Raw genomic sequence first — 12,793 nt, forward strand, 5'->3', positions numbered from 1 at the left:
TAATACTAACCGTCAGGGCATTTTATCGTGATTTATCGTGAAACCGGTAATCGTTCCATCCCTACTTTAGGCATTTTAATTTAAGCATGTTTAGCTTAGTTAACGGAAGGCTACCTGCTGCCATCAGAGCAAGTGTAATTACTGCATTCACGCGCTCCTCGGATGCTCTCATTTCCCGAGTTGTGCTTTTAAGTCGGAATGTGAAAACAACATGGACACTCTCGTTACTACAAAGATGTGTTGGATTTGTATTATTAGAGCTTTCCGACTTGAGTTCACATGCATTTTCTCAGTCGGAAATTATTTTTCACGTGGGGTGCCAGTGATGATGCTTTTACGTCCGTTTCGGAGAACCAGAGGACAAATATATCAATCGATCGCATGGCACCGAAATAAGGCACCGAAATCTGCGTTCGGATTCGGTTCTAGTACATACCGGTTACATAGGTACCGGGTTTCGGTACCCAACCCTATTAACGATTAGCGATTAATCTGCAAAAACGAGATATCGGTCGACCTCTAGTGTGTACTAGTTGCCAAGACAAGCATTTTGACATAAATTCCATTCAAGCGCAAGAACATGTGAAAGATAATTCAATTTGGCAGTTGCGGGCTGGCTGAGACCTGGCTGTGTGTACATGCCTCAGATATGTCACAAAGAAAACATCTCACACAGCGAAACTACCTAATTGTGTTCTCTTTTTCATCTTCTTGCACTTGAATGTTTAAATTGGTAAGGCTTAAACACACACAAATTATCAATAACTGTAAAATTATTTCATTAAGAAAAAACGTTCACTTCATTTATAATAAGACAGTAGTGTCATTATTCAGCACAATTCTGTTCAAGTTTCTCTCATCTGATAGTGTTAGTGTGGTCAAATCAACAATATTGCTAAATGTAAATTGTCACAGACTAACTAAGCCAAGGGAGCCCAAACCCCATCAGGTGACAGTAATCAAGCGTAGCGTTAGTTCTGGCAGGTCACGTTAGTCAAGCTCGCATCAGCTGACTCTCAGCTGATCCCCATCTACCTATAGGAATACGACACCTATCTAAGCATTCATATATAAGGTCCCTCAGTATTATCAGCAGTTTTCGCATTGCTCAATAGCTAATTACCCTCCTCCATCCCCAGCTCCTGCTCTGTCAGTCAGGATTCAGCCTTCTGATTATCCTTTGAATTAGACTAATTCTAAAATGTGTACATAAAATTATTGAACTTTAACGATATCTGCATACCACCAATCCAAACTGTATGCTAATTGTCAATCATCTTTGACGATAGTGGTCCTGACAGAAATGGAGAAAAAACCTTTGGAGAAAGTCAACATGCCTTTCTCTGGGTTGAGGTTATACCAAAGTCTTCATCCAAGTCATTGGCCCGAAACTTTGAAAAAATGAAAAGAAATAGGTGAAAATCAATAGAGAAAGAATTTGTATACGAGAGAGTACACAGATAACAGATTAGAAAAAAATATGACTTACCATTTCAGGACTCCCTATGTTTGTAGCATTATCAGAACTGGTGTGATGATCTGGACGGAGTGGGCTCGCTATGTTTGTGGCCTCATCAGAACTGATATGATGATCGGAGGTGAATGCCAGGGGTTTGGCAGCCTTCTTAGTCTTTGCCTGCTTTACCTGCACAAAAATGTTAATAAGGCATCACTAAGGAAAAACATCAAACAAGCATAAAAGAGGATGCTAGTTTCACAAGTGGTGGGTGAGGAGAGACTCCTCATATGATAGTGAAGCACTTTGAGTGTAGAATACTACATATTAAAGTGCTAGGCACTTTATGTGAATGGATATTATGAATCGAATGGATTCAGTACAATTCTTTTTTTAAATTTTTTATTCAAGTCCTGTTTATAAAGCATTCAAACTATAAAAATTTAGCCAAATCCTCAATAAGACAGTATGCATTACACTATGAAGACATTGTGGAAATTCATCCTCGGAGCTGGTGCGCTGATCTTGTGTGTCTAGGCCCCTGCTCTGAGAAAGGGAATTCTTCAGTTTTTGTAACATCTGGTCTCTGGCTGTCTCTTTGATCTTGGTTTGCTTTGCCTGAAGAAAATTTAAGGTTATGTAGCAATAAAAAAAAAAAAGTTTGTAATATCTTCACAATGTCCCATTCATGCTGACATACTGCAATTTGTTGCAAGGTTTTTTTTTCTGATTTGAAAATATTTTGGCAGCAGTCACAATGAATCAGTCCAGCCAAAACTTTATTTGATCATTTAATGTGATATCTGAGATTACTGCTGTGCTGGAGATGGCAGCTTGACACAGTTTATTTAGAAGCTTAATGTGATTAGAACAGTGTGAATAAAAATGCTGCATATCTTTTATGAAACTCATAACTTCATATTCTTTGGCTTTTTTATGAAATGGCCTTCCAATGAAAAAAACATTCCAGTGATCTTTGGTGGATTTACTTCAAAAATAATCAAACATCAAAATTAATCAAACCTATCGCAACAGGCGCATAATTGTTAGCTTGAAGAACACAGATTAACCATACACTGTCAATCGTGTAATTACTGTGTTCATGTTTAATCAGTCAAAACGTGTCTATCTGCTTATTATTCAGCTGCAGCAAAACATGTAAGGCACTGATTCTCAAAGTGTGGTAGTGGTACGCGGGCTCCCTCTAGTGGTATGCAGAGGAATCACTGAATGAAAAAAAATGAATGTTAAAACACTTTTAAAAAGTTTGCAAGGTGGCTACAAAACTGCTATCCTGGCTTCAATCTGGCAAGAGAAGTGTGGATCAGGAGGAGAATGTTTCAAGCACAAGAACTGAAGAGGACGAGAGTGAACCGAGCACAGGTGCTAACAATGATTACTTTGGTAGTGCTGGTGAAGTCCCCATAGCATCTGCTAGCAGCAGCAAACGATACAAAACAGTGCGAAATTATGACTCGAACTACATCAAATTTGGTTTTATTTGGAGCGGGGAAGAGAAAGAGCCCAGGCCGCAGTGTGTGGTATGTGGCAAAGTTCTTAGCAATGAATGTATGAAACCGTTGCTTCTCAAACGGCATCTCACAACCAAGCACACGGCGCTTAAGGACAAACCAGTGGATTTTTTTTTTACGAAAACGTAATGAACTGAAGCATTCAAAGTCCACCATTCAATCCTGTGGTACACCCATGATCAAAGCACAGGAAGCTTCATATCGTGCCAGCCTCCGGATCGCCAAAGCCGGTAAGCCGCACACAACTGGGGAACAACTGTGTCTACCTTTAGCCAAAGAGATGACACGCATCATGTGTGGAGAGAAAGCTGCCAAAGAGTTAAACTTGGTGCCACCAAGTGTCGTTTTGAACGACACTGTGTCACGGAGAATAAAAGACATGGCTGATGATGTTAAAAAGACACTGATTGAGCGCATTAAAAACAGTCAGTATTTTGCCATCCAGCTTGACGAGACTACAGATGTCGCAGATTTGGCCAATTTATTGGTTTACGTGAGATATGAATATGATGGTGCAGCTCAGGAGGACTTAATGTTCTGCCAGTCACTTGAGACCAGAACTACAGCAGAGCACATATTCCGGGTACTGGACGCGTTTATCCAAGAGAACAGTCTGGACTGGAAAAAGTGTGTGGGAGTGTGTACAGACGGAGCGAGGGCTATGACAGGTCATCACAGTGGAGTAGCAGCTCGCATCTGAGAGTTGGCACCTGGACTCACTGCAGCATCCATCGTGAGGCGCTGGCAGTGAAGAAGATGCCTGATGAATTGAAGTCTGTGCTGGACTCTGCTGTGAAAATTGTGAACTTCATTAAGGCCAGACCGATGAATGCTCGCTTATTTTGTGTGCTCTGTGAGGAGATGGGCAGTGAGCATGTCCAACTCTGGCTTCATACTGAAGTAAGGTGGCTATCAAGAGGAAAGGTGCTTTTGAGGCTTTTCGAATTGCACAAAGAGGTCCAGATGTTCTTACAGGACACAAATTTCCCCATGTCAGACATTTTCGAGGATACTGTGTGGCTCAGTCAGCTGGCATACTTGTCTGACATTTTTTCACGTTTAAACGAACTGAATTTGGGACTACAGGGACTCTCCATCAATGTCTTTGACGTGCAGGACAAAATCAATGCACTGCTGAAGAAGTTGGAGTTGAAATCAAAGTCAAGACAGGTGATGTTTCAGCTTTCCCTGCTTTGGAGAGTTTTCTGTCTGACAATGAACTGACGCTTGATGATGGAATCAGGGAGAACATCGCTGCACACCTTGTGTCGCTCAGACAACAGTTCCGTGATTATTTCCCAGTGATGCATGAAGCTGAAGCTAGCAGCTGGATGAGAAACCCTTTCGGCATCGACACCTCTCAAATGACTTCAGAGGACTTAACTGTTGGTGAGCAGGAGAGTTTAATAGAGTTGATTTGTGACGAAACATTGAAGGCAGCTTTCAGAAAGCAGACATTGTTGGACTTTTGGATAAAGCAGCATAGTGAATACCCTGTGCTTTCCGACAAGGCCGTGCGCTTTCTCCTTCCTTTTGCGACCACGTATCTGTGCGAGAAAGACTTCTCTTCACTTGATGTCATAAAAACAAAGTACAGAAGCAGGGTGGATGCTGAGCCAAACCTGAGACTGAAGCTGACCTCCATTGACCCAGACATCGCAGGACTGTGTTCACAGAGGCATGCACACCCATCACATTAAGCTCATGCAAGTTGTCACCAACATGAAGTATGTGTGTTTTAATTAAGTACAGTTGTTATTCTTAATGCTCTTCCTCACTTTTGTTTTATTCTTATTCTCGCTCGCTCTCTCTGTGTGTGTGTTTCTGTTTCAGAAAGTAGTTGTTGTACAAGTTTTGGACGCAGCAAGAAAGGCTTCGGTTGACATTAATACAATTGTTATGTTACAGCTTTTATTGTTACTCGCAGCTACACATACAGTATATAGACGGTTATTTTTTTTTATCAAGTACTGTAAATTTTTTACTTTACATTTAAGTATAGTACAGTTTTTTTTACTTTTTAAGTACAGTACAGTTTTTATTTAACATTTAGGTACAGTACATTTTAATTTAATCATTTAAGTTTTTTATTTACCTGTATGTAAGCACAGTGCAGTGATAATGTTAAAACTGTATTTACAATGTTTAAAGTGGCCGACAATAATAAATATTCTTATTAGGAATAAAACTGCCTCGTTTTTTAACTGTGCATAGCTGTAGCTGAATAATTAGGCCTACGCTACTGTATTTTACTGTTGGTCATTATGGTGGTACTTGGAGAGCCAAATATTTTCTGAGGTGGTACTTAGTGTGAAAAGTTTGAAAACCACTGATGTAAGGGATTACCTTGAACACTGTCTTTTTTATTTTACTTTTATGAGTCTTACTGGTGGACTTTCTATGTGAGGGAGATCTCTAGTTTGGACTTTCTATGTGAGGGAGATCTCTAGTTTGGACTTTCTATGTAATGCATATAGTGTGTATATCGCTCCATAATGCTTACAATCCCCCAATCTGAGTACACATATAGAAAAACAAAATACTACTCCTCGGGAAAGAAAATGAAAAATGAACATGAGAATCCATCCGTTTTTCTACAAATGAGCACAGTTGTGGACTACCTGAGGTACAGTGTTTAGTAAGGGACTCTGATGACAAGTGTACAGGAGATTTCGGATGCGTAGAGAGGCTCATATTTAACATTGCATGCATGAAATCAATTTTTAATTTAGAAAATCTTCTGGCAAATTAAGAAAATACTGTCACTATGAGACCACATTTTCAATATTAAATAAAGACTTATCTAATCCACTCACCAGCCTGGCTTTTTTAGCCTCCAACTCATTGTTGGTGTCCAACATTTTCTTTTTGATGCGAACACCCCTGCTTTCATATGTCCATATGTCTTTGTTGTTGTTCCATATGTGTTTTCCCAAAAGGAATAAAAAAATGTTTCAATGAGGGAGATCTCTAGTTTGGACTATGCATGAAATGCATATAGTGTGTATATCGCTCCATAATGCTTACAATCCCCCAATCTGAGTACACATATAGAAAAACAAAATACTACTCCTCGGGAAAGAAAATGAAAAATGAACATGAGAATCCATCCGTTTTTCTACAAATGAGCACAGTTGTGGACTACCTGAGGTACAGTGTTTAGTAAGGGACTCTGATGACAAGTGTACAGGAGATTTCGGATGCGTAGAGAGGCTCATATTTAACATTGCATGCATGAAATCAATTTTTAATTTAGAAAATCTTCTGGCAAATTAAGAAAATACTGTCACTATGAGACCACATTTTCAATATTAAATAAAGACTTATCTAATCCACTCACCAGCCTGGCTTTTTTAGCCTCCAACTCATTGTTGGTGTCCAACATTTTCTTTTTGATGCGAACACCCCTGCTTTCATATGTCCATATGTCTTTGTTGTTGTTCCATATGTGTTTTCCCAAAAGGAATAAAAAAATGTTTCAAGAAGAGGTCTTTGAACAAATCTGATATAACAAGTGTAAAGAAGTTTACACTTGCAAGCCTACACCTGCTACCAATAAAGCGACACAATAGCGCAATTAAATCAGGGGTTAAATAAAAAAATATATATTTTGACTGAAAATTTTTCCTCGGCCAAACCCCATTCCACAGCCATACCTGCCACAAACCCAGTTTAAGAGCAGTTTTTTTCTTCTTCTTGTAATTAGGACCGCTTGTCCTCCTAATTTAAAAAATGTAGGAGCACCTTCTGACCAATAAGCAAATTCTGATAAAAAATTAGCCTTCCTAATATGAGGTGATATTTGCCTCAAAGTGATTTACAGGGGCATTTTCTTTTTTCCTTTGTAATGGCATTTTTCTAATTTTATTAAAAGTATGTCATCATCTGTCAAATTCAAAAATGTATGTTTATAAGCTTTTTAAAATTTCTAATTAAAACAATATAATAGGAAGTAGAATAAGACAAATAAGTTGCCAATCATATGAAATTAGTATTAATAAAAAAAAACAAATTTGTACTACCGGTGACACAGAAGAACACAAAAGTGGCTTGTAGGTACATTTTCAGACGTTTAATGAGGCTCAGAGGTGGCATGAGTGCAATTAAATTGAAGATTAATGTTTTAAATATAACATTTTAAATATAGAAATATTCAATGATTTAAATAAATGAAATTATATGTTAAAAATGAAACAAAATCAGTCACTTGCAGCCACCTGCTGGCGGATTTAATCACGGAATCATTCATTCAATTGATTCGTTCGAATGGCTGATTCATTCAGGAATGAAGCAAGTGACTGTCTTTATGAATGGGTAATCATGAATCACTGATTCACTAGATTCGTTTAAACACGCACTTTGAATGAAACACCGCTGTTTGCTTTTAGAAATGCGCAACGGCTGAGCTGTTATTTTATTTGGAACTATTTTTGTTGACAAAATAGAGCAAAATCAGGCAGTAGTCTTATAGTCAGACAACATAAGTCTCTTAATTTTAACTTGTTGTTTATTGAACTGTTGTATTAAATCAATATCACATTTCCAGACTCCCTTAATAATCTTTAAAAGCTGTCACTCTCAGTTTATCGCGATCTGTGGGTGCACAGAAAATGGTCTATAAGAGAGTGCGCGAGCGAGTTCTCTTTCACTTTAAATAAGCAAGACTGAAAAGCACGTGCAAATGATACATTCCGTCATCTGTCATCGTGTTGTAAGCGCAGAATTCAACTGTGGGAATGAGTAAAATTATTATTAATAGCCGCAATCCTGCGCCGAAATTCAATTTCTGCTCTGTGTTCTCTGCTAATAACCAGACTGTGAATGATGCGAGCGTCGTCACTATGTTGTCACTGAGAAGCTGCAGCCGTAGTGACTGGGGTAAAGTTGGTTGCCTCTCGAGCTTTCACGAGACATCACGGAGACATTTCTCCGTTATGGGAACTCCTTCCCTTCCAACCTTTCCTGAAGTCCTATTGGCTCACACGAATCCAAATGACTGGCCAATTGTCACGAAGTATGCAAATAGCATGCAAATACTGACGAGCTCGAGAGGCAGTATAAAATGCAGTGCACGCGACAATTACGTCAGAATCTTCTACTTCACCTGCTGAATTCACTATGGCAACAATCTGCAAGACCTGCACGGGACCAATAGAGCCGCCGGATCAACGCGACCACTGCATGTTTATCAAGCAGCTTTGGAGGACACAAGTGAATAGGAAAATAAATTATATATCAATATTCCTATAAAATATTACATATTATGAAAACGTTACCAATTATTACTCCCATTATTACACTACATTTTTCATTACATGTTGCCCCAAGAACACATTAATATGCAAATTAGATACAGTTTATAGATAGATTATATGGAGTGAGTCTGCCCATTTAGGGCCATTTTTCCCACATATTGCATAAATTAAAATAGTATATCAATTAATTCCGTTATATCTTTCATAACATAGATGAGAATCATTTTTATACAAAGTTTATTAAAATAAATAAATAAATAAAATTGATAGGTGATCAAAAATTAAATAAAAGAAAAAAATTAAATAAAATTGTCCAGGGGCCTGTTCTTCGTACATCGCTAACTCAGTTAGCTGGATTTGATTGTTGACGATTTGGCATGATCTTGGATTGTTTGGTTCTTCGAAGCTCATCCCCAAGTTGCTGTACTGCGTAATTTAGATTATCTATACGCATGGTGTTAGTTTATATTTACTGTGTAAGCCACCTGTCTTAAATGAACAACACCGTTAGTGATATTTCTGCTTATGTTTTATATTGTTTTATAGTTGTTAATGTTATCATCCTTGTATTTTATTACAGAAACAACATGAAGAGGATCCTGTATACCCTGGTGCTCCCCTCACAAAGGGACAGAGTCTGCTTTTACTCATGTCGTATGTACTGAGGCACAATTTGACAGAAGTAGCTCTTCAGGATCTTCTTACTATGTTCAATGAACATTTCCCTGGCTTGGTGCCAGCAACCTCATATCTTTTTCATAAAGCATATGGACAGTTTGGCCAGTATGTGCCACATTTTTATTGTATCAACTGTGAAAGCAATTTGGGAGCTTCCAAGACAGCACCACAAAACTGCTCTACTGAATTTGACATAGAGAATAACCTAAGGGCTGGATATTACTTTCTTGTACTCAGTCTATCAACCCAAATAATTGACATTTTGGAAAAACCTGAGATACGTTTGAATAAGTCAAGTCAAGTCAAGTCACCTTTATTTATATAGCGCTTTTAACAATACAGATTGTGTCAAAGCAACTGAACAGCATTAATTAGGAAAAAAAAGGAATAAAAGGGAACCAATCCCAGACATTGTTTCTGATATGCAGTGTATGGCAGAATATCAAAAGATCAAGCAGAGTGGACAAATGGGGGCTGATGACATATTGATATTGTGGAATTGTGATGGAATCCTATTTTTAAAAGTAATAATGTTCAGATATGGCCAATCCAGTGTCAAATGACGTGACGTGACATGTGGCCAAGTATGGTTACCCATACTAGGAATTAGTGCTCTGCGTTTAACCCATCCTAAGTGCACACACACAGCAGTGAACAAACACACACCGTGAAGACACACCCGGAGCAGTGGGCAGCCATTTATGCTGCGGCGCCCGGGGAGCAGTTGGGGGTTCGGTGCCTTGCTCAAGGGCACCTCAGTCGTGGTATTGAAGGTGGAAGAGAGCGCTGTACATTCACTCCCCCCACCTACAATCCCTGCCTGTACGAGACTCGAACCCGCAACCTTTGGGTTACGAGTCCGACTCTCTAACCATTAGGCCATGACTTCCCCAAAAGATGGAGCGCCTCACGGATTTGCGTGTCATCCTTGCCATCCTTTATGTGCCGCCGTGGTGGAAATCTTAAATCATTGAGCTACCACCAAAAGATTGTGAAAGGAACATATACATACCATGCTTATGGATTGGTAACAGCAAGCCAAATATGATAACATTGTTAACTGCTTTTGTGTCACAGCTCAAGGAACTAGAACAGATTGGAATCAAATGGAGGGACTCTGAAAATGTAGAGCATACATGCAAAGTTCATTTACTCCTCTGCTCCTCAGATTGAATTGCCCGGCCCCTCCTGAGAAACACGAAGCAGTTCAATGGAAAATGTGGGTGTGACTTCTGCCTCCACTATGGTGGTGGCCCATATATCTGGGAAACACCAGAACCACCTTTAAGGATGGAGACAGATCATTTCCAGCATGCAATGCTGGAAACACCTGCTAAACCAGTAATGGGTGTAAAAGGACCATCCCCTTTGATGGAACTTGAGAGCTTTAACATGATCACGGGATTCGTTCCAGAGTACCAGCACAGTGTCTGCCTTGGTGTCACCAAACAGATAACATCCCTGTGGCTAGACAGTAAGCATCATAATGAAGACTGGTACCTGGGCTCAAAGGTCAATGACATAGACCAGGGACTGATGGCCATAAACCCACCTTTGGAAGTCACAAGGGCTCCAAGATCAGTGAAAGACAGAAAATTCTGGAAAGCATCTGAATGTAGGTATTTTTTGTTGTTTTATGCTGTGCCTGTTTTGAGTGGTATTTTGAAAAAGAAGTACTGGAGTCATCTTTTTTTTATTAGTTTTTTCAGTGCACACTCTTCTTCATGATGACATCAAAGCAAACCATGTGGATATGGCAGAACAAGCTCTTCGAAAGTTTGTGCGAGACTTTGAGAAACGTTATGGTGCTACTAATGTCTCTTTCAATGTGCATTTGTTAATGCACTTAGAAGCAAGTGTGCGCAACTGGGGACCACTGTGGGCAACATCCACATTTCCATTCGAATCATTTAATGGTGCATTGCTTAAGTTTTTCAATGGAGCAACACATGTGCTAGATCAAGTAGTTAAGAGATTCCTTAGGTGGAGGGCAGTGGCGTGTCCACAAGGGTGGCACGGGGTGGCAACTGCCACCCTTAAAATGAGCTTTGCCACCCCAAAGATCGAAGAGCATTGAGAGCAGAGCAGCGTAGCAGCGTAATTTTAACTGAAGCGGGGATCTTTTGAAAGTCGGAGAATTCTGGTTTTCGCTCGCTCTCAGAGTGCTCCACTACCGCTCAATCACTAGCACAATTAATGCCATAACTATAGCCGTTCTAAACTAGTTCTGCCTACAAGGATTGTACTGCACGCACACATGTACAGACACATAACGGATCACTCACACACAGAAAAAAAAAATATTGTCAACGCTGCCCTGTGATTTGTCAAAAAAAATGCTTAGAAACAGAAAAGTTATAGCGAAAATTTATTTGTGTTTTGAAGTAATCAAAATCCACAGCTTCACTATTAGTAGAGAGACGTTGCACAGACAGGCAGGACTAATTTTTTTTTTTTGTTGGTTATTATCATCATTATTATTATTATTATTATTATTAGCCTACTATTCATTCATTCATTCATTTGGTCGTATCTGATCTGCTCAAGGGCTCTTACGTTTACATAGGCTTTTACACAGGCGTTTACAAATTATTTTGTGTATTTGGTGCAATGCAATGTGTTTATGCGGTTTAAAGTAAAAAAAAAACACATTATTTTCCACATACTGTACATTATTGTTTCTCCTCTATGCCCCTCCTTTTTGAAACGCGTCGATTTTTACAAAGCTCATCGGTCTGAAAAAGCGAGGTGCGTTGTGATTGGCCGAATACCTCAAGCGTGTGTGTGAAATGTTACGCCCCTCACATACTGTGATGATGCCCTGTCCGGCCGGAGCGACTTAGAGCAGTCACTGCAATTAAGAAATAAATGAATTAAATCTGTATGTGCGTGTTTGTGTGAAAACCCCCTTTGTAATTGTTTACATTTTCATAAGTAACTGTAGGCTAATTTAATTACACTTTTTTTCTCAGTAACTGTAACAGATTGCACTTACATTTATTTTGTAATTAAATTACGTAGTTCTGTTACATGCAATTAGTTACTCCTCGACACTGGTGTTGAATATACAGAATATATGGGGAGTACAAACACTGATCTATAGTTGCCACCCCTCATTCTGCTCTTGCCCCCTCTTTGCCACCCCAAGTATAAAATCCTGGACACGCCCCTGGTGGAGGGCTCTCTCAAAAAAAGCAGAGACTTCAATGGCATGTGCTAATGACAACATACGAAAATTATTTGACAAACTCCAAAGTAGATCTGGCTTAACACAGAAGTTCAAAGAAGTTCCAAGATAATGTCAGAGGTTTTGGTTGCCCGAAGAAAGGATCTGTGCTGCAGAGGAAGATTTTACTGGTGACACAGTTAATTCGGGAATTTTTTTATGACCTTTTCACTTGTAGTGGAGTTCTTTATCATTCCTGTAATAACACAACTCTTAAAAAGCGAAACAATTCTGTTGTACAATTAAGTGATGGAACATTCTGTGAAATTATGACCCTGGTGGCTTTAACATGTGAGAATGGGCCATCTTCTGCATCCACCACAAACAGATTCTGTGTTTTAGTTAAAGAGCTTGCCAAGAGTGGAGGAAACTGAAGAGTTCATTTGTAAAAACCGATAACTCCATTTAAATTTTTTTTTCAGAAATCACGTTTTTTATTGTGCATTCCAAGTAATATCAATCAAACTGCAGTTGGGTTGTTTTGATTAAGTAATAATAACTTAAACCAGGGTTCCTCAAATACAAAATTAAAGTTAATTGAAAGTGTTTTTCTTTTTACATATTAATTAAGTAGGGCTGTGCGATTAATCGAAGTCGAATCGAAATCGCGATTTGAGACGTTGCGATTTCCTAATCGCAAAGCCTG

General features: G+C 39.1%; 1 protein-coding gene across 1 annotated transcript; it reads left to right on the plus strand.

Moving 5' to 3' along the window:
* The first annotated feature begins 3,163 nt into the window (after nt 1–3,163).
* Nucleotides 3,164–4,688, plus strand: LOC107749585 (zinc finger BED domain-containing protein 5-like). The gene is given in 3 exon segments (XM_016564757.1): nt 3,164–3,698; nt 3,701–4,148; nt 4,232–4,688. Coding segments are annotated over 3 exon segments (1,440 nt in total).
* The last annotated feature ends 8,105 nt before the right edge of the window (nt 4,689–12,793 follow it).

This window comes from Sinocyclocheilus rhinocerous, unplaced genomic scaffold, assembly GCF_001515625.1.
Source record: "Sinocyclocheilus rhinocerous isolate Xijiao unplaced genomic scaffold, SAMN03320098_v1.1 scaffold4539, whole genome shotgun sequence".
Taxonomy (NCBI): Eukaryota; Metazoa; Chordata; class Actinopteri; order Cypriniformes; family Cyprinidae; genus Sinocyclocheilus; species Sinocyclocheilus rhinocerous.